Here is a 23,059-nt window from a genome sequence, read left to right on the forward strand (position 1 = left end):
AGGTTCATCCATCCATCCATCGATCTTCTACCACTTTATACTCCACATGAGGGTAGTGGAGGGCAGGTTCCTTATTTTATTTTCATTTTGGTTTAGCTTGACATAGCTCCATGTTCACAGAAGTAATCTAATGGTAAGTTTAACATTAAATCATTTGCTAGCCGCTTTTGTCAAAAGCAAAAACAAAATAAGACAGTCATTCATCTTTACTATGCTTGCTGCCAATTTTGCACATTGGGTTCTTCATTAGACTGGCATGATACCCTGGACAGTACAGTGGTTATATGGGTTCTATGTATGAGGACCATGTCCTCAACTTTATGCTTTATGCTGGAGAACAAACCATACTGTGTCTGATGACACTTTCAGGCACAGCAGAGGAAAATGTCAACCCACACATACATACTTACAATTGTTACCTATCTGTATGCCCAGTTATTTATTTTATTCAAAAGTGCCCAATTACTGAGTTTCCCCCTTTCTCATTCACAGGGTGAACTCTCACCGATCTGCGGCCAAATAACATCTTTTGATATTTTAATCATTCAATTGTAGATAATGCTTTAAGGGTGACAATGTTATCTTGGTTCACATAGGGCCCTCATCCTTATACAGCAGCCTTAAAATTGTTGATAATAACAAATTACATTAGATGAGATGACATTACATTACATTAGATCAGACTTTATTGATTGATTATTTACTTGTAACAGCAGCAAAACGAGTCAGTATACACTATATGCCTGGTTGTGCTAGTGCTCCAGTTTTATAATTAATCTCATTAATTTTTGCAACAGGGGTCACACGGTTGGTGCAGTGGATAGCACTCTTGCCTTCAGAACAAGAGCTCGTTCTGCATGGAGTTTGCATGTTCTCCCTGTGGGTGTGTGGGATCTCTCTGGGTTCTCCAGTTTCCTCCCACAGTCCAAAAACATGCAGATTTGGGAATTAGGTTGAATTAAATTGACCATAGGTGTGAGAGTGAATGGTTATTTGTCTTTATGTGGCCCTGTGATAGACTGGTGACCTGTCCAGAGTGTACTCCACCTTTTGCCCTATGTCAGCTGCAATTGGCACTAGCGCCCCCCACGACCCTCATGTGGAGGATTGAGCGGTAGAAGATGGATGGATTTCTGTAATAGCTTGTAAATTCTCCTTTTATCAAAAGTACACCATTCCAGGTGTTTTGAACGCCCTCTTTTGAATAATGCTTGTTTTTAACTTTGAACAGCAGTACTATTTAATCCCTTACACATCAACAATTGTTTTAGTGCTTCTCAATGTATAAACAACGTTTACAGTGGTTATAGAAAACAAAAAAAACACACCCTATACTACTTTTAAGTGTAAAAGTATAATGTATGTAGCTGATCGAATGTTTTCTCAATAACTTAATTTAAACATGTTACTATCACTATACCTGAATTGTACAGAACAAAGTAGATGGTAATCACAATTATTTATTATATTATTTATGCATTCATTCAATCATTCCTTAATTTCTGTATTTGTTTATTTATTCATGTCTGTATTATTTATTGATTGGTTGATTATTTATTAATTTTTCATCCTCCCTAATATGGGGACTTGTCTTTCTCATGGAACAAAAAGCAAGTCCCAATAACCTAAATGATTACATGTTAAGGTGAAGACATGTTGGATGGTTAGGTTAAGGTTAGGGTTAAGCCAGTTGTTGTTATGGTTAAGGATAGAGTAATAGTAGTCTCCAGGAAATTAATGAAGCACGCCATGGTGAAACACGCCACTAGCTGTTTCTCAAAAGTCAAGACTGCATCCACCTGGAGGGCGAAGCCTGACTATTGGGAAGTGTGTGTGTGTGTAAGCATATGACTGATCAGATGACGATCACGTGGTTTAGTCAGCTGACGCTAACGTCAGTAGGACTCCCGAACGTCTTTTGCTGCAGAGACAGAACGGACGGTCGGACAGGATGCCTTTCTCTGAGCTATATTTCAATGTCGATAACGGCTACCTGGAGGGCCTGGTTAGAGGCTTTAAAGCTGGAATACTTTCTCAAGCGGATTATTTAAACCTCGTTCAGTGCGAGACCCTGGAAGGTGAGAAAACACACCGTAGCTAACGGCTAACATGATAGCTCGCCATTTTAGCTAATCCCACTGGTTTTACCTTGCGTTCGTTAGACTGGCTAGTATTACGTTCTTTTTCTTACTTTATCTATATTGCTTGTTTTACTCGTACTTGTGTTTTTGTGTTTTAGTTAGGTAAATAATATTAATAGGGACAATAGTCGCTAACCATCTAGAATCATTGCTAGCTCCGGCTAGCTAGTTGAGTGCTGTGACGTTTATTGATCAATGATGGGTTTTTCTTAAGAGGAAATGAAAGTACAACGAGGAAGAAAATTGACACTGAAAGTGGTTGTATCTAGCTTTAACTTAATTTAAGCACCAGATTTACAGTGATTAAGATTAGTTGGTAACAGGGCAATATAACTGATATTTTATTACACATCTGCTGTATCTCCTCCCCATTTTCCACATTGAATCTTTACAGCACCTTAACAAATGTTTTTATAAAGATCTAATGCCTATTGAGATGCTTTGGTTATGTTAAACTATTTTACATATTTTACTAATGGTATTGTATGTTGCAGCTAACTCAAATTCATTAATTCATTTTCAGCCTTGCAGCATTTTAATAATGACAACACTAATAATAATAGTAATAATAATCGTTATTTATATAGCACTAAAAACAGCAACATTGGGCTTTTGCAGATGCACCGATATATCACAATTGCTTATAACATATATATATATGTATATGTGTATATGTATATGTACACACACGTAGGTCATTTCATCTCATCGATTGTGTAATATTTTGCGTCCTAATCTCTCAGCAGATGTAGCTATAAATTGTATTCATTGAGCAAAATAAATAAACACATCAATAATTAAAACATAGAACTCAAGCAGGTAGCAACCTATTTAGCTTACTGTCATTAGTCACATCGGCAGGTCTTGGTTTATTTGCTGATATCCGCTAAAACATTTTAAAGCCAATATCTGTCAATACAGATACCATGCAGATAATATTGTGCATCCACATTTTAAGGTGCTTCACAAATAAAACACAAGTGCAACAACAATAAAAGAAAATCACAAATAAATATAAACACAATAATAATATTAATACTGCAAACACTAAGAAAAGATTTCAGAGTTCTGTGCTGACTATAGCCTGTTTAATTTGTCTAATTTTTATTCCCGCGGTAATCAGGTGTGATGAGATAAAAGCATGTAATTTTAAATTAATCAATGAACTAAAACACCTGCTTGTAGAAAGCTGTCAAGCACAAATTAAATATTGCTAATCTGCCTGTCAATCTCCCTGTCAGATCTGAAGCTCCATCTGCAGAGCACAGACTATGGCAGCTTCCTGGCAAATGAGGCGTCTCCTCTCACAGTTTCTGTTATTGATGACAAGCTGAAGGAGAAGATGGTGGTGGAGTTTCGCCACATGAGGAACCAGTCATATGAGCCACTGGCCAGTTTTATGGACTTCATCACGTAAGCAAAAAGATGTTGGATTGAAATAATTTATGTTACTGTAGTATACCTGACAAATATTATATTTTGTAACTTCAAAGACACAAAAACAGAATGTTAAGATGCTTTGTGAAACACTTAAACACATTAATGCATTCTTGCCTTTTTCATACTTGTCTGTGTATTATGTACCCCTTTCGCCTCCAATCAGCATTGGTGGGAATGCAAGACAAAAGTTTTTTTCTTATTTATTTATTTTTTGCAGTAATGCAAATTTCTGTGCAATGCCATGATGTTTACTCGTTTTTGGCAATAAGCATAGCTGTTGGCATTTAATGACTGTTGCAAACCTGATTTTTACAACTTGAAACAGCAAACACCTTTTTATTTCATATTCAGATAGATTGATGGATTGATTGATAGAGGGGACACCAAGGTTCTTGGGCCTCAGAATTTTGGTACCTTTCTGGCAAACCAGCCTGCTTTCACATCAGTTTAAGAGGAACACAAGTGGGAGGACATTACTCCACATTACTCAGGCAGAAGTAAACACAACACGGTCAAAATCACCATACTTCCTCTACTTTCCACTCATTTTCACAACCCAGAATATGACACGTCCACTTATGATGTTACGGTTTGTGTGGAGGAACCACTATTTTTTGGTTCCAGAAATGGCTATGAGAGAGAAGGGAGGACAGATGGTGCCTCAGGAGGTGCAGAAGATTAGTAAGGAGGACGGCTAGCAAGAGGATGAAGAGTGGAAATGCAGTTGGTCCAGGTGACATACATGTCCACTGCTGGACTTTTTGAGTGTGAAAATGCCTGAGGAATGGAGAAGAAGTGTAGTGGAACAGATTTCCAAGAACAAGGGTGATATGTAGAACTAGTAATTACAGAGGTGTAAAGTTGATCAGCCACACAATGAAGACATGGGTATGAGTTGTTGAAGCTCCGTTAAGGAAAGAAATAAAGATCAGTGAGCAGCGGTATGGGCTAATGCCAAGAGTACCACAGATGTGATTTTTACTTTCAGAGTGCTGGTGGAAAAGTATAGACTGGAAGCTTCCTGGCAAATGAGGCGTCTCCTCTCACAGTTTCTGTTATTGAGGACAAGCTGAAGGGGAAGATGGTGGTGGAGTTTTACAACATGTGGAACTAGTCAAATGAAAAGTGTAGAGAAGACCAGAAAGAATTGAGAAGTAACTGTGTTGTTGTATGAAGATGTTTGGAGTGGCAGAGAAGTATGTGAGGGTGGTGCAGGACATGTATGAGGACAGTGACGCAGTGTTTAGGTGTGTGGTTGGAATGACAGATGGGTTCATTCCAACCTGACCCCTTTCTTGTTTGCAATGGTGATGGACAGGTTGACCGATGCCGATGAGGTCAGACAGGAGTCTATGTGGACTATGTTGTTTGCAGATGATATTGTAATCAGTTGTTTCATTTCAAATTCATTATGGTGGTGTAGAGGCAACATGACAAAAAGTGTGTCTTTGTCCAGATATGACTGTATTCTTCTGGTCTCTTCTGTATGTGATATCAGGTACAGCTACATGATTGATAACGTCATCTTGCTGATTACGGGCACTCTGCACCAGCGGGCCATCTCTGAGCTGGTGCCTAAGTGTCACCCACTTGGTAGCTTTGAACAGATGGAGGCGGTCAACATTGCCCAGACCCCTGCTGAGCTGTACAATGCTATCCTGGTGGACACACCCCTGGGTATGTACCTCCATGTAAATACATGAGAAACCTAAAAAAAAAACAAAAAACGTAGTGTCACATGTTAAACATGAGATGGCACTGACGCTCAAAGAACTGCTTTTTGTTGGTTTAATGTACTGAACTGTATTTACAGCTGCATTCTTCCAGGACTGTATATCTGAACAGGACTTGGACGAGATGAACATTGAAATAATTCGTAATACACTTTATAAGGTAAAACATATTGCAGTCACAATAAACTTATACAATAAACTTAAGATTTTCTTTACTTCAGTTTTTGAAGAATTTGATAGGCACTACATTGTAATTGTTGTTTATATTTATATAAATATATATTTATTTGTTGCTGTTGATGTGCATGGATTTCATTAATTTTGTGCCGTGTCCTCTCAGGCTTACCTTGAGGCTTTCTATAAGTTCTGCTCCAACCTTGGAGGAACCACGGCAGACACCATGTGTCCTATCCTGGAGGTTAGTTTCTGCTTCATTTACAGACAAAAGTTAATAAACATGCTCCTTAAATTTGTTCTCAGTACATAAAGTAGTTAATTGGGTCTTGATGGCAATGAGATAAGAGTATCTGCATGAAAGATTTTACTTAAATCAATTAATCAAACTTTATTTACAGAGCATTTTTCATACAATACAATTGTAGCACAAAGTGCTTCTCATAATAAAAACTGAATCATTTCCAACGTCCCTCCAACCCCCGTCCCCTCTACCCTTCATCCCTGTCAGCGGTAGAATGTGTGATCAAATATAACATGTAATAATAAAATGGTAGATATGGTTTGACTTGGTTTAGTCATCAGTGTATAGAAATTAGCTTACTGTGTTACCAGTACCAGTTTGCGGCACTCGCATGACTTATTGTCTCTGCCGCAGTTCGAAGCTGACAGGAGAGCCTTCATCATCACCATCAACTCATTCGGCACAGAGCTGTCCAAAGAAGACCGTGCTAAGCTTTTCCCCCACTGTGGCAAGCTTTACCCAGAAGGACTTGCTCAACTGGCCCGAGCAGACGACTACGAGCAGGTCAAGGCTGTTGCCGACTTTTACCCTGTAAGTCCAAAAACCTTTGTTCTATAGACTTCTGCTAAGCATTTAAATAGAAACTATAGCACCTGAAATATTATTAGCCTGTCCGTTTTTATGCAGTCACATGGGGTTTATACAGAAATCGTGAACTCACATTGTTTCTGCTTTATGTTTAAATAAATAATACTAATAAATTATGCAAACAAACAACTAGAACAAGGAAATGCGATAATTATCTTAAACTGAAATTCTATAACAATGTCTTTATTTATAGTCTTTATTTACAAATGAAAATTTGTAATTTTACAACGCTGTCAATCCAAAACTAATTCTGCCTTTCAGACAGTTCCTCCAATCATCATGCAGAATCCCAGCATCCGCACAAGCCCACTAGTCCATTTGAAGCTGAGCTTCAAGTGGTTTTAACTTGGCTTTGGGAATACGAAAATTACTTAAGGCGATCTATCATCCGTGAAAAACAGCTGATTCTGAACGAACTAGTTCTCATTGCATTCTAGCGCACGTTTAGTATTAAAATGTAAATGCAACACTGTACATACAGTATATGACGATATTTTAGAGGAAACTGAGCTTCCCTTGCTGTCTTAGAGCTATCGCCAATTATGGCGTGGTAATGCGTGTATGCATTGTGCGCAAATATGATTACATTGTTTTATTTTTCAAGATATCAGAAACCAAAAAAACCCCAGTAAAAGATGACATTAGAACAATAGTGCTTTAGTTTATGTAGCTTACTTTTCAACCTGGCCTATTTAACCTTTAGCTCATTGAATGCACATTTTTTGAAGTACTTGACTGGGGTGCCATTCACTACTACTATCACTACTATCAAAATGATATTGAAGATATTATTTGTATGTCAAAATCCAACAATGTGTTACTTTAGGTTCTTGTGACCTGCATTGGCTAACATGGTTTTGTTTTGAGGTCTTGTTCACTTGTCCATTTGTCCTGTCACTGGGTTTATCTTCTCCTGTTGGTGTCTCACTGTTTTCACTGGGTAACCCAGTTTTTTTCTGAACTTGTTTGCACATTTCCTCAGGAGTACAAGCTGCTGTTTGAAGGCGCCGGCAGTAACCCTGGGGACAAAACACTGGAGGATCGCTTCTTTGAGCATGAGGTGAGACATGATCTTACACCTGAGAAGAGGTCTTAAAGAGTGTAAACTAATAATCTGAATTTTAAGCATTTAAAGGTTTTGAATAAGTTCAGGTAGATCTTAATCATGTTGTTTATTTCACCAGGGCTATACAGTGCTGCTATGAAAAAAATGTGTGTGTAGAACAAATTTACCATTGTAGCCCCTGTGTAATACAGCGTTGTGAGTGTTTGAAACAGAGCCACTTTTTTTAAGGACTATTATGAAAAATATGAAGGGTACTACAGCCAATATGATTAGAGTGGATATTAAATAGGGCTGCCAAAGGTGAGGGTGACCAAAGTTTTGCCCCACAAGACGGCGACAGCGATGTATGGGAACATTGTACTTATTATGACTTCTTACATGTGTTCCCCTGCATCCTGGTATTTACTGGGGCATCCTGATGGAAATGGACAATAAGTACATTCTGTTCAGGGAAAACATTTTGTTATGGGGACTCCTCTCCCAGAAAATTTTGGATTCAGTACATGTGATTTCCTGCATTCTGGTGGATTTTAGGGTGGCCTGCTGGAGATGTGCAATACCTAAATTCAGTCAGATTCATAGACTACATCCTGACTTGCAGGGCCTCCACAAGTAAACCTGAGCTGAGCATTTAGCTTAGAGTGACCAACAAAGCACCATGTTTGGGCTTAGCTGCCCCCACACTAGAAATCTACTGTAGATGACTGCCTATGTGCCTATCGCGCACTTTATAGACCTGCGTTTCAGATCTATAGGCAAGTTCATGGTTGAATATATTTTGATTAGTATTAAAAACATTCTTGATTAAAACTAAATGTTATGTTTTGAATATTTGTTGCATTCTTGAGAGCATTTCATGATTTATGGTAAGTCAGAATTTTTGAAGTTTAAGAGCATAAATACTCCACACTGATTGGCCTACGTATTACACACCTGTCAGGGATATTCCTCTGGAACACCTTTGAGCGGACAACTGTGCTCTGTGACCTTCCTACTTTCTTCTGACATCCTCAAGCTTCTTCAGCTGCTGTCGAGTGCAGTTGCACCACCTACCCTAGGGTAGTGGGAAAGAAATTACCAGTTCAGCCGAGAAAACAAGGCGTAATTAATCAATTGTGAGTGGTGTTTGTCAGGCTTAACGCATAGATCAGATAAAAAAAAAAAAACATGTGGCTGTCTCCAATTAACAACAACGGCAAATAACGCACCATGTATCACTCTTCGAAAATGAACATATGTTTGTTAACTGTAAGCATCACAAATGACGTGGAAAACGTCACTACATGACAGACAGACAGACAGACGACTTTATTAATCCCTTTGGGAGGTTCCCTCTGGGAAATTAACATGTAGAGCTATGTAGGTAGAAGATATATAAAAATGAGACAACGGAGCAGTTTAACACGCGTGTCCCAATCATCATCCCCTCACCACTGTGAGCCGTTCATGCACTGCTGTGTGCGCTGTTGAGCGCAGGTGCAGAGTGTACGTTGAGTGTGTAAATACACCATTGATTAACAGTAAACGAGTGCACTGGCCTGATTTTTGTTTGGTATGACAAATCTGAGGTGTGTCATAAGAGCGTGTGAAGGCGGTCAAAAGAGTATCTCACGCTCATTACATGAGATTTAGCAGACCAATGGATGTGTTGTTGGGTGTGGAGATTTTCCGATGTGTTGCCATTTACGCTTCACATTAAATTATATGTGTGCTTGTAATTTTAGGTTTAGTATTACTCTTCTTTTTTTTTCTCATGCAGGTGAAGTTGAACAAGCTGGCCTTCCTCAACCAGTTCCACTTCAGTGTTTTCTACGCCTATGTCAAGTTAAAGGAGCAGGAATGTAGAAACATTGTCTGGATCGCCGAGTGCATTGCTCAACGGCATCGCGCCAAGATTGACAACTACATTCCTATTTTTTAAGTCCTCTTTTCCTCCCTGTCACCATTCTCTTCTTCCCACCATCATTTCTTTGAGCCCTATGTCTTGGACAGTGATAGTGATTGCAGTTATTTGTGAAAGATTGTGATGGTGCATTTTCCCTGGTCTTCACTCGTACTGTAGGTGTAAATCTGTTCTTTAAAAGACAATGTGTATCGGCAACCTAAACTGAAAGTTGTTTAACATAAAGACATTCAAACATGTCTGGTCAGGCTGAGATGGGCTTATTTGAATATGGTCACAAGATAAAGTGGGCAACTCATTTGACTTTCAAACACGTACTTTTGACTGTCAAAAAATTGTTTTTGACAACACGTCTTGTCAACAAGTCCACATTGGCTTGTATTATAAACCAGATGATTAGAATTTTTGTCCCCAGGATTTAGGCATATGATATAGCTGATTGTGAAGTACGTTTAAATCATTAAAAACAACCTTATATCCTCTGACCATCAGCCTTTCCTGCTCAAAATGTACATGAAATCATTCCTCTACTTGGTGTCAGTCACAACTGTGTTCTATATAACCTGTACTTATTTCTGTTTTAGTGCTAGCTTTTGTCAGCATGTCATTAGAGTGGTCTTACCTGAAAACTAACAAGTGAAATGCGTAAATTATTAGATTAAAAACGCAGCAAGAGAACAGAGGCTCTTGGTCCCCACTGTCCCTGTTATTGTGTGGAGTTTCTGTAAATGAAAATATGTAATGAGTATATGTCAGACTTCGTGTTTAAAGATTTAAAGATATTTAAAGATGACTATATAATTTGTTTAAGCTGTATGAAAGATTGATTTATCGCTATTTTGATTGGTTTCTTGTGAAATGTGTTAAAAAATAAATTAAAAAAGACTGAACTGCACTAATGCAGGTCTGGACAAATGAAAAAGGCTTGTTGTATATTCTGATGTAGAAAATCTGATGTATCAGGAAATTAACTTGGAATTGGCAAAAGCAACAAACATTTTACAAGTAGTCGTCACACAATGTTTCCCGTAATGCAATTTTTTGAGGATAATATTTCATCAAGGAACGTTTTAACTTATTTCATGCTTCAAATACAACAATTCTATTTGCAGTCCACATGGTAACAGGCCATGGTGTAGCCCAGGGGTGGGCAATTATTTTCCACAAGGGGCCACATGAGAAACACAAAATATCGTTGAGGGCCGAGCCAAATTTGAATTCATTTTAATTTAATTAAAATGAATTAAACATTTTAATTAAATGAATTAAACACACACACACAGAGCACCTGCACGCTTACACGCACTAATGCTGCAATCACATCGGATGAGTTTACATACGAGTGACGGTGCTTCGCTGGTTAGATAATAAACAGGGAGGGAGATGATAACTCCTGAACTTAAACCGAGACACTTGTAGAAGAAAAGTACCACGGACCTCGTACTTAACGTTATCTTCTATATAGGCTGCCTCGTCATCAGATAAGTTCTTATATTTCTCTTCTTGTTTGCTCACGTAGTAGCGATTCAGATTGTAATCCTTAAACACAGCTACTTGTGTACCACAAACTAAGTACACGGCGTTACTTTTGACGCCTGTAAATAAATATTTAGCAGTCCATGTCTTGTTGAAAATGCACCATTCGGAATTAACTATTTTTTAACGCGAGTCGACATTTTTAGGGGGCCAGGGGTAACTGGATAGCGTCACCAGTCGCTGTGCAGACAGACGCAGATGCGTGCGTCCATACGTCAGGCTTTTCGAAAATAAAAGCAACACAGTTGTAGTGCATGCGCAGCATAAATACTCCCATCTGTGTTTATGACTGACATACCGCGGGCCGGACAGGGACGCTTAAAGGGCCGTAAAATGCCCAGGTCTGGACTATGGTTTAAATCCCGAAGCAAACGTGCGATTGATATTCATGAAATCCACTAGCGCACGTCAGTAGCTTACTCCCATCATGCCTTTCGCTGTTGATGGACGCGCCGAGCAAGTCGAGAACGCGGACTGCTCGTTCACAAAACCGATAGAGATTATAGGAGTAACACTACTGCGCATGCTCTGTGGACCACGCAACCCGAAAATAAACCCGAAAGTCAAAGGGGCGGTGCTCTATCCAGTTCTTGTAATACATCCATGATTTGGACCCATCAATTCACATTCACAACTCTTTTTGATGTATGTATATATAAAAAGATTTAATTCAAATAACAATCTGGCACAAACCTCGACCCTGCAGAGGGTAGAGTGGCTCACTACAGGCTGATGTTTGTTTGGGTTTAATTAAGTCTAATCAGACTGTTGGGCTCCAGCTGCTGCATCAGTGGCCCACAGCCTAATCAAAAAACCTGTGCGTCTTCTCAGAGCTGCTGTGAAACTGAGAAACAAAGCATTACATAAATCCAGGTATGACTTTGCAGCTCAAAACCAAAACTGAGCTCTTTGACCTGCACTGCTCTGTAGGCCTGACAGACTGGGACATGGACAAGGAGCTGAAACTGGCAACTACAACTGACCAATTTTTCCATGGTGACTGTTTTTTTTCTCTTCTCTGTAGTTTTAGGCTTCTTTGTAAGCACCACAGGAACCCATGAAAAAGAAAAAGGTAGCTTGAAGGTTTTGTTTCAAGGACAGTTTCATCAGGTTTGCTTTGTTCTCTGAGAAACACTGACTGTCAAAATGCGACGACCTAATTACCAATAAATGCTCCTGGCACAAATTTGTGCGAGGAACCTATTGTTATCCTTCAGATTATTATAATTATTATATTTTCTTTTGTCTCCTTGTTGTACCTGTGTGCTTACTTCCAATTGTACATGTGCTTATTACATACAATTGACAAAGAGATTTGCTCTTTAGAGTTTGTGGTTAGAGTTCTGACATTCTGAGCCGCAATGTCTGGACAAAAATGTCTATGTGTCATGTCAAGGTTTGTTATTCCCAGGAGTGAATGACGTGTGCCACAGCAGACCCAAATGTGCACTCGGATACTTGTGGCATTTTATGTTTCACTGTTTGTCTCTGATGACAGATGACAAATTGAATGAGCAGTATGTTATCCAGAGGCCCTCAGCAAGAGCTTCCAGAAGAAAAGATGAGTTCATTTGGTATGATAAAACATCAGGTAATTCATTGAAGTTCTTCAATAAAACAAAAAATAAAGGGAGTAACATAACCTTTTCAGTCTTCTGTCTTTGGAGCAACCTCCGTATCTTGTGCTATGTAAGTGTCATTAGTGCAATGCAGCATTTAAGGGCAGATGAACTGTAAAACTCTTTAACAAGTTCAATGTTCTATTTGTATGTCAAATTTCTTACATTTTTCTCTTCAGCATTTCTTGAATGACCTAATTTGCATCAACAAGACAATCATCATTGTCGAGTTAATATTATGTCAGGACAATCATGTGCATCCTTGTGATATGCCAGGCTGTTCATATATATAATGCGCCACATTTTTCTTTATCCATTAGACACCTTTGTGAAGCCGAACCTGTGGCTGTTGGTGAATCCCGACATTGCCTGCCCAATCCAGTGTGAACCGAGTACCGAGGTTCTGCAGACTCCCCATGAACCTACAGATGAAATCCAAAGGCCTCTGCTGAAGCCCGCTCAGAACCAACATCCACCTTCAAGGCAGCGCCGCATGTTTGCCCCCCATCATGTTTCCGTTAAGGAGGCACTGCTGCATCCAGTCTCCTCCGCCGCCACCAAGCGCTTGGTACACTGCAGCAGTCACACTGTCCTGTACACTTCACGCATTTACAACATTCATATTTTGTGTAACCTGTGTTATCCTGCATCTATGTTTTATTTATACATATCCAAACCAGGGCCGTTTGACTCAAATGGCTGTATGTGCATAATTATGAAAGGGCGAGTATTCACTCAGTTTGCTTCTGCACATAAATGTAATAATCAGACAGTGAAAGGTAAAGGTCTTGCACATATTTCCATTACTGAATCCATAGTTTTATTGCCTTGTGAATGGCACATTCACACGGAAATTAAATATTATATTTAAAACATTAACATCTGTAGCGCATATTCCTCTGAAACTAATACTTTTGTCCTTGCTGCGGATGTTCTCATGTTTTTTTAAATCACAAAACATGGTCCTTTTGACTAAATGTTTTCCACTCCACATGCAAGATTTTACATGGTATTATGTCCTCAAACTGTTGGCAAAATGGTAAACGCTAATGATGAAAAAATGAACTGGTCGTCAATGCAGTGATTCAAACTGTGTTGTGTTTTCAAGAGGAACAAGGAGGACGTGTCCTGTCGACCAGCCAAGAATAGACGCAAGGGGAGGACCACCAAAGCCAGGGTGAGGACCGAAGGCTCAGACTTGGCTCAGTGAGATGTGTTTATCTTTTTTTTAATTTTTTTTATTTATTCTTATTTGTTCTCTGGTAAGGATTTTCATGAACCCATAAATATCTGGCAATGTTAGAGCAGTTTGAGTTATTTATTTTTTTAAGTTCCTCACCACTTTAGTGCAATCATGTAACATTTGGATCCAACTGAGCAGTAATGAACTGCTGTCGGCACAAACGGCTCAAACTTATGACCAAGTTTATAAAAAAAATGAACATTTTCCTAGAGACTACATCTCAAGTGGAGCTTAACGGTGCCATCTACATGTTTCTGTTCACGCTCTGGAAATGTGTCTGTAATGCACAGGCAACATAAGTAAATTATTGATGGGCTTTTAATAGTTTTAAAATTGTAATTGTTCTCCTTTTTATTCCAGGAGAGTAAGAACCTGAAGCCAGGATGCTGGCCTCGTCCACCGGTGAATTATTGCATCCTCATTGCCTTGGCGCTTAAGAGCAGCCACACTGGGAGCCTCAAAGTCCAGCAGATTTACAACTTCACCAGGTCATAAAGTGAATGTTTGGTTGAGTGCAGCCAACAGTTTTATGTTGCAGTAAAATGTCCAGTCCCATTTTGATTGATTACACAACATACATGTTAGCTAAATGGATGGCACCCAATTGGGCATTTTTGCAGGTGCTGGAAGGCAAAGCATTGCAATTTAGTGGGTCCTGTGTATAACTTTGAATTGTTACATTGCATTTTGCCAACATGTTGCACCACAGTCTGTTTTTTTTGACTTGCGCTTCCCCATGTTCCCTTATATTCCTGTCTGTCCTTTCCCAGAGAGCACTTCCCCTTTTTTCAGACCGCTCCAGACGGCTGGAAGAACACCATTCGACACAACTTGTGCTTTAGCAACAGCTTCTGCAAAACCTGCAACCAACTGTGCAGAGATGGAAAGAGGAAGTCGTGTTTTTGGCATCTGACCATGGATGGCCATCGCCGGCTAAAAGACGAGATCCGTGCACTGGCAGGAGACTCCTTGAAACAGCTGGAGCGGAGCATGTCACACCCAGGTGAGATGTGAGTAAACTATTCAAGGGTATGAGGTTGAGGACACCAAAAATCCCCTTTGGACGACTGTACGTTGTGAATCAAATTGTTGTAATCTTTTAAATCATAACACTTAAGTTATAATATTGAACAATAATTTTTTTTCTCTGTTTCAGATATAATTTGGAGTTTACTTGCATTGTGACAGCAGTTGTAAATGTAGTAGTTTGAATCAGTGCATAATAAAGCTCAATATACATAATGTTTTCATGCTTCTTGCATCATGTTCTTGTAAATATGTAGAGAGACATTCAATTTTGTAGAAGCTGAGTTAGCGGTATATGGCTGCCTGTCAGTCAGGTACATAAAGCCAGATTTTTGAAGCAGATACAGATATTTGTGTTTAAGAAAAAGTGATTTGTTTGAGGTGCTGACATATTTAGATTTGACGTCCCTTGTGTGCTGCCAGTGTAATTTGCACTTTGGTCATTTAGATACTAATATCAGCATGGTGGCAATTTTATTATATGCCAAGGTAATCTCACGGTTGAATTCCTGTCTTTAACTTCAGGTTTGATTAAGAAGTTGTATGTTGCTCAAACTATTTTTCCAGCACTTTTTTTTTTTTTTTTTTTTTTCTCAACACATTTACATTTTCATGTTCTAATGTCTGATAAACTCAAACCAATGTGTTCACATAACATATTTGATATTATCATGTACCTGCTACCTTGTGTCTCTTGGGTGTAATATATCATTGTTTCAAGTCTGTAGGTGAATCTGCTCCCTATTTTCCAACAATCAAATTCTGAACATATGGAGACAGGGGTTGAGTATTTGCTTAGCAAATGATTGCACTTTACAAGGAAATGACTTGAAGCTGGAGGTTCTATGAGCAGAGGTGTTTCTTACTGAGGACATTGTCGCACGGACAGCAAATAGGAGGTAATGACACTTAACTGTTTTACAGAATTTTGATCAGAATTGTATCCTAGTAATCACAAATATGGATTTAAATCTCACGCACGATAGCACAGCATAAACAAGTGTTCGTTCTGTACGACAGTACTGTGGTGATGATGACGAAGAGCATCATCTTAGGAACCTTTCTCCTCTTCGTCCTCTGTGGTGCTGTGTCCGGCCTGGGATCAGTTGTAGTAAAAGGTTATGAGTACGTCACCTATCTTCATTACAACTGGTTGGAAGCTCAGCAGTACTGCAGGTGGGCCTTTCTCTCTACTCACATTGTTATCTTTAGCATTCTGTAATGCAATGTATCGTGAATGCTCAGTACTATTTATGTTTATGCCTGAAATGTCAAGATGTGAGTAGATGCAACTTTTGTGTAGGTCAAAATAGTTGGAAAATGTAAAACAAATATTTTCCCAACTACTTTTGCCTTACTAATCAAACCTCATGAAGTCAACAGATGGTGTGAAGGACAATCCTTGTGGAGATGGGTAAAAGATGACTAGAGCTGCATTTAATTTAGTGTGAACTGACTCAAAAAGACCAAAAAAAACTTGTTTACAGTAGCCTCATATCAGCACTAATGGTTCATTAAAGTTATTTTCTGTTGTTTTTGAGAGTGAGTGAGTAAATGTAAGAGAGAAAAGAATAAGATTTGCTGCTTTTTAATCACAGAGCATTTTAAAATTGTAGAAAAAGGAGAACTTGCCAACCTACAAGCAAATACCCTAAATTAAAAATGCCTGTCATTATTCTGTGTGCTTTTATTGTACAAATGACAATTCTGATTATTTTTCTGCAAACAGGACAAATTATGTCAATGGAGACTTGGCCACGATATATACACAGTCCGATATAGACAATATGAATTTGGAAGACTATAGAGCATGGACTGGTCTGCATAAACTGTCGGATGAAGACGAGTTCAGTTGGGTTCATGGAGATAGCACTTATCGCAACTGGGCACACGATCAGCCACAAGTGCAAGAAGGCAGTGATTACTGTGCTGTTGTCCATTACGGCTGCCACTGGTAAGGTTAAACCTTTCCTGAAGAAAGCATTTTTATTAGTGCAAAGCTTTTTTTTCTTTCTGTGATGTGTGAGGCTTAGATTTGTTATGAGGGAGATTTTATGGAGGTGTGTATTTTGTCTGGATTCTTCTCACTGGTTCCACTGGAAAACAGTGATGTCAAGGCAGGTCATTTATTGATCAGAGGAAGAGTAGTTATGGGAATTTTATTTTTATTTATCCTTTATTTCAATAGAAAGTCACATTGAGATGGAAACCTATAGCCAAGAAGGCATACAACTGGAGAACCACATCATCAACAGAAACATCAGAGTTGCTATACCACTAAACACACATTTCCACTTAAACTTTCCTGCAATAAGATTTTCTTGAAATGTGTGTAAAAATGGCTAAAATGACTGTCATCTACCCTTAAAGAAAGTTCACAGCCAGATGAAATGTCTTTCCAAATGTGTATAAAGAGTGAAACATAAAAAATAAGCCAATAATATAAAATATAAAATACAAGATTAGCAGAACATCAATACAAATGTGCACCAGTTATGTTTAATGACATAAAGACATTTGAAATAATCACACCACTCCTTTGACAACAAATTTCAACAAAAAAATCTTTTTTAAGTTTTTATAGTGAACTCTGTAACAGAAGAGCCTACTTCATCTGTTCAAAATTCCACGACGACCATACAGGCAACTTTGTACCTCAGTCGAAGACATGGGAAGAGGCCGTGGACTACTGCGATAATATGCCAGGATACCACAATATGCCATTTTTCACCAGCAGCGATGACATGGACAGTGCTTTTCAACCACAGGATTTTCCAGTCTGGACTGGACTGTACAGACATGGTAAATTCAAGAAAGCACAACATACTGGCTACTCATACTCATGATCTATACTAATGTACTCACCATGCATGTATTGCTGAGGTTTTTTTTTTATTTCTAAAACAAGATCTAGGCCACTTAATCAAATAGCTGATGAGTGTGTGGCACTCACAGATAATTAGTGTTTTACATACTGCTGGCTGCACTGTGCAGTCATGACACACTTCAATTTGTGTTTTTCGATGACTGGCCAGCCATCACACAATGCCACATACTTTTGGTTAAATGATGGGGAAAAGATTTTCGCTCTGGGTGTGTGGTTCAAAAGTACTTTTCCAAGTTAAATGATGGGGAAAGGATTTTAGCTCTGGGCGTGTGGTTCAAAAGTACTTTAATTAATCTCTAAATTAATCATGGGTATGTTGTGGGATTATACACAGTACATGGTTGGATGACATCATTTTTCTGTCAAAAGGCAAACAGACACACCTTTGACATCTGCCCTGCAGGGGGAACATGGAAGTGGAGCAAAGGGTTTTCTGAGTACAGAAATTGGTCACCCAGTCAACCAGAGAACAACAATGACTGTGTCTCCATCTCCTCTCTGGGCAAGCAGATGTCGGTGCAAGATTGCTCGGCCCAATTTCCCTTCATCTGCTTTCACGATAACCTGGTCCTGGTAAAGGAGAACAAGACCTGGGAGGAGGCACTAGAACACTGTAGGGCCCTCGGCAATCATGACCTGGTCAGCGTGCAGCCTGGAAGTGACCTAGACTTCATAATGACAAGGGTCATGGAGGCTGACACTGAGAAGGTGGGTCAATATTCAGCAACATGGCTTTGTTTTATGAGGTAAAAATTACAAGCCTCATAGCTTGTGTGCCAATTTCCTTTGTCATAAATGGCGTTGAATGACGACGATCACAGCTGAAAAGTCTTATCTAAAATATTTTACATAAGCTAACCAGATCTATGGATCTTGCAGAGCAGGACATTGTCAACAAAAGAGGTAATTTTCCCCATATTTATGTCAAAAATTATAATGTGGGCTGTGAAACTGGCAATGTGATGCACATGTGATGCGTGTGCATTTCTCCCACAGTTCCAACATGCAGATTGGGAATTTTGCAAGTTAAATTGACTGTAGGTGTGAGTGAGTGAACTGGTGACCTGTCCAGGGTGTGCACTGCCCCCTGTGACCCTCAAGTGGAGAATAACGTGGTAGAAAATGCCTGTAGATATTCATACTACATCGTTTTTTCACACAAGATGCCTTTGTGTATTTATGTCAAATTTAATGTGACTGCCACAGTAACTGGATTTTATAGATTGTCATTTCTCCATTATACCTTTGCTTTTCCTTTGCTGGGTTGTGCTGTCCTCATGCTAGTCAAACTCGCCTGCTCGAAAACCCTGGTCAGCTGACTTCATAAGCATGATGGTACTACCTACGTTAAAGCTCAAAATAAGCTTTGGCTACCTTTGTACAATGAATGTATTGCTCTTTTAAATGGATGCAGAAAATACAAAAAGACCTTTTTTTAACTGTTACACCACAGTGATGCCTGATTTACCTTTTTTTTCCTTGCAACTACAACTTTGTTGCTCAGCAGCCCGCGTCATTGTTGTTTATGCCATTGCACATGCTCATCAGCATCTCTCTCCCTAAACCCATCAGCACAAGTCGCCTTAATGGAGATTACCCCATGAAAAGTATAGCTTTTCTATCCATGTGTGTTTCAATAGTGTTTTTTTTTTTGCTGCTCTCTTATACCTCCACATTCCCCAGAGGTTCATTGGTTGTTTTCTCTTCACAGGTGTGGACAGGCCTTCGTTTCTTGGCAGGTCAGTGGCTGTGGGTGAACCAGGCAGATATGTCGTACTCTGGCCTGCCTGACTGCCCCCTCGAATGGCAGCACTGCGGAGCATTATCTAAAGATGACGGAGAGAATATAAAGATCAGAGAATGTTCAGAGAGGAGGAATTTCCTTTGTTATAAAATCTAGTGGCGAGAACAATGACCATCATCACTATCAGACTGTAATGCATTACAGTGCAAGTCATTTTATTTTAGGCAATTGAAAAATACTAGATGTATTTATCTCGGTACAGTCTGGATACAAAACATATGCATATGGAGGATGTAGATAGATGGATGGATAGATAATGAAATGAAACCATTGTTTCCCCTACCCTCAGCAGCAATGCCTTTGCAAGTGGATCCCCCATGGTAGACTTGCAGTACTGATAGATAAACACCAGGTGGCAGATGTTTCTGTCTCTGGCAGCCTGGAAACGTCCTCCCACACCACCCTGACTGTTATGCACAACTACTGAGCTGCATCCATCCAGTCGACATGGGGGGCTTTCTTCCAATCGTGTGGTCTCTGGACATTTTATAATAATAAAAATTCCATATATTTCCCTGTGTTGTCCAAATTCTACACCAGTGTGAGTGTGAGTTTGAGTCAGAGGAGATTTATAGGCTCAGGATAGATTCTTCCAGTTACAGTATGTGCTATTAGTTTCATTTACTTATTTTAACTCAAGCTTTTTAAACAATTCCCTCCTTAAAATTTTGAGAAAAGTTAAGGGGAAACTAAGTAACAGAATTGGCTGACTCATTCTCACAATTGCCTTTGGAAAAAGTTGATGTCCCAGTTTTGTGGATGCAAACACAAGAGCTTTATCACCTACTCTTTTTTTCAGTTCCCTCTAGAACCCTACTGCTCACACTTACCATGGTCCTGGGTTACGCAGTCACTCAGGTATTTTTAAAATGTATTACTGGGGAAATCATGAGCATATGAACTCACCAGGTTGTCTTTGTCTGAACAAATGACTGCATCAGGAAGGAGGAAAAAATGACTCAAGAGAAATGTCTTTAGCAGAGACCAAGATGATTTGACATAAACCATGCAAGCACAGGACTCAACAACTTAAATTGGTATCATTTTTTGCACATTATACTAACCTGACTTTACACATAAGCTGCCACTCAAATTACCTTATTTTGCCCTCCATGCTTATTTTCCCTCTAAATAAATGTTACACTGAAAGCATAATTCCCAAGCAGTGTACCACCCCTATCAAGCATCTCCCAGCTTTGACTTCAGCTGGAGTTTGCTGCTGAAGGCTCTTTGTTGACGTCACTCACCTTGAATCCATTCCCTCTTTCCTGCAACACGGTGCTGTCTTTATGAGACAGCTGGCAGTGTTTATTGTAGTGAGAGAGTGACCTGTGGGGGTGGGAGTGAGCGGAGACTAGAGCTGAAGCCCTCAAGTCAAAACTCACACGGAATTTCTCAAATTGTCCGCTTAACTTGTTAAACAGTTGCTTGGCTGTCAACCTAACAGTGGTTTAACAAGGAGTGAAAAAAAACACACAGCAGAGATAGGTTTGTTTCAGGTGACACAAACAGACCAGCAGAAATCTAGATAATGACAGAAACTTCAAAAGCCTGAATGTCTGTGTTGTCACTCTAAACCCTGTATGTTAAATGTATATCTGGAGCATGAAATACATTATAAATCTGGCCACACTCTCCTTTCATTATTTCCTCACAAATAAAACAAGGCAATCAGAGATGGCAGACTTCACCCCATTCTCTCTGGCGCCTCTGCTGGTCATATTGTGCACATAAGTGCAAGTGCGGAAGCACAAACAAACAGACACAGAGAAAAAATAATAATTCACTACCACTCTGTGGGGTGAATTGACAAAGAAAATACTGGAAATCTTATTTTGCAGGTTCATTCAGATGCCAAATTTGGTGAGTTGAAATATGCCTTTAACTTTGTGATATGGCTGTGATGTCAGTGAGGGTGAACAGTTTAACGCTGATGTCAGTGAGGTACAATAAAGTGTAGAAGTGCCAACAGATTTCCTTTTGACTTTGGATACCATGATGATGATGATGATGGTGGGAATGACAGACTCTACCACCAGGTATGAAAATCATACAACAACGACAATCACTGAATGTTGTTACATGCAGATGAAACAGGGAGTTGAGTAAATGCAACTTTGCATCTGTTAATTTAATAATTGTCTATTAGAGTGCAAATTATGTGATGTGATGTGCAACACAAAAAGTACATCATACATACGTGTGTGTGTGTATATATATATATATATATACACTTACATATATGTATGTATATATGTATACATATATGTATATATATATATATATGTGTTGATTCAGCATGTCAATACATTAAAATTCAGCAAGATATCATTTGACACAATACTGAATGTAAACCATGGAGTGTGTTTTGTTTTTATGAAACTTAAGACTGAAAACTCCTCCTCCTCCTTTGGGGGAAATACTGGGTAAAGTGAAGTGTTGGGGTGGTGTCACAATCTGTTTCAGACCAAGCTGTGTCGACAGTCGGACTGTGTTAAGTGCAGTGGAAGTGTTGCTATGGCAACCCAATTGTGGAGTGTTTGCGGGTGTTTCACTATCCCACAGGATCTTAGGGAGCGGGTTGGCTGAGTGAGCTTTGTGTGCATGTGTGTGTGTGTAAATCAGTGTTGGCTGGGAATGCCTGGGTGACCTAATGCACATCTGTGTGTTTTGGACTCATTGATGGAGAACATTTTTAAAGAGAAACGTCCCACTCGTGTGTGAGTGTGTGTGTGCGCAGGACGTGAGCCTTTTACGTCTTAATTATGCCCAAACAAAACAAACAAACAAACAAGCAGACCTGGAGATATTGTGACCCCCGAGCTCTGGCAGTGGTTGCCTCAGTGTGGATGGAACAGAGCAGATCAGCTTGTGGCCTCCAGCAGCTGCTCCTGTTCTAATCTGTCATGTCTTATTCATAACCTCATGAACAGTAACACGATCCAACACTCTTTATTATTCCTTCCGCTTTGTTGTCAGGCTGCTACTTGTATCTGAGCTTAATGCATTAAAAAAAAGAAAATGACTCCCTCTACTTCTGCTAAATTCAACTCAACTTTTTTTTTTGGTTTATGCAAACATAATTTATTTGAGCAAATATGAGTCAGAAGGTCAGCAGGAGTTGATTAGTCCTGTAAAATAATTTATGATTCCTTTAAATATTTGACTATCGTTCAGACATTCTTCTAAAAATGACATGCATATGCAGTGCTTTGTAAATGTCTTAGGTATGTTAGATGTTTACATTCTTAGCTGTCATTCAAAAGGGAGGTATCTAAACGGTCCCTGACTCGTTTTGCATTGTGGCACAAATCCAGAAATATTTCAGAATTGCTGTCAAAAAAAAAGTGGAGTCCTGGAACGAATGTTGTGACCCCCTGAAAGACCATCTCATCATCAGGAAGTGAGTTTCAGCTAATATGAAGAGACAAAAGACACTTTTAGCCCCAGTTCAGTTCTGGTATTTACATCCATCCTGAGAGGTCTGATCGCAAGTGGACAGCTTTAAATACAGCTGTTCACACGTGGAATTAAAAGGCGTCCCGAGTGTATCTCCTGTTACCATGTGATCGAATCTGTGGATGGAATAGAATTA

At 39.3% G+C, this 23,059-nt stretch overlaps 3 protein-coding genes across 3 annotated transcripts; all 3 read left to right on the forward strand.

Annotated features, from left to right (window-relative positions):
* Window positions 1-1,882: 1,882 nt before the first annotated feature.
* On the forward strand, window positions 1,883-10,032 carry LOC131459455 (V-type proton ATPase subunit d 1). The gene is made up of 8 exons (XM_058629318.1): window positions 1,883-2,078; window positions 3,383-3,554; window positions 5,080-5,258; window positions 5,395-5,474; window positions 5,655-5,732; window positions 6,147-6,323; window positions 7,363-7,440; window positions 9,206-10,032. The coding sequence occupies exons 1-8, from the start codon at window positions 1,952-1,954 to the stop codon at window positions 9,365-9,367; spliced, it is 1,053 nt and encodes a 350-aa protein (XP_058485301.1). The 5' UTR covers window positions 1,883-1,951; the 3' UTR covers window positions 9,368-10,032.
* Window positions 10,033-10,178: 146 nt separating this feature from the next.
* foxr1 (forkhead box R1) lies at window positions 10,179-15,810 on the forward strand. Its single transcript, XM_058629319.1, has 8 exons — window positions 10,179-11,881; window positions 12,384-12,476; window positions 12,825-13,072; window positions 13,613-13,681; window positions 14,108-14,235; window positions 14,518-14,750; window positions 14,904-15,672; window positions 15,794-15,810. Exons 1-7 carry the CDS (start codon window positions 11,761-11,763, stop codon window positions 14,930-14,932), a joined length of 921 nt encoding a protein of 306 aa, XP_058485302.1. The 5' UTR covers window positions 10,179-11,760; the 3' UTR covers window positions 14,933-15,672; window positions 15,794-15,810.
* Window positions 15,811-15,957: 147 nt separating this feature from the next.
* Window positions 15,958-21,661, forward strand: LOC131459457 (secretory phospholipase A2 receptor-like). Its single transcript, XM_058629321.1, has 4 exons — window positions 15,958-16,727; window positions 17,349-17,575; window positions 18,064-18,368; window positions 19,372-21,661. Exons 1-4 carry the CDS (start codon window positions 16,561-16,563, stop codon window positions 19,558-19,560), a joined length of 888 nt encoding a protein of 295 aa, XP_058485304.1. The 5' UTR covers window positions 15,958-16,560; the 3' UTR covers window positions 19,561-21,661.
* Window positions 21,662-23,059: the final 1,398 nt, after the last annotated feature.

Source organism: Solea solea, chromosome 5 (assembly GCF_958295425.1).
Source record: "Solea solea chromosome 5, fSolSol10.1, whole genome shotgun sequence".
Taxonomy (NCBI): Eukaryota; Metazoa; Chordata; class Actinopteri; order Pleuronectiformes; family Soleidae; genus Solea; species Solea solea.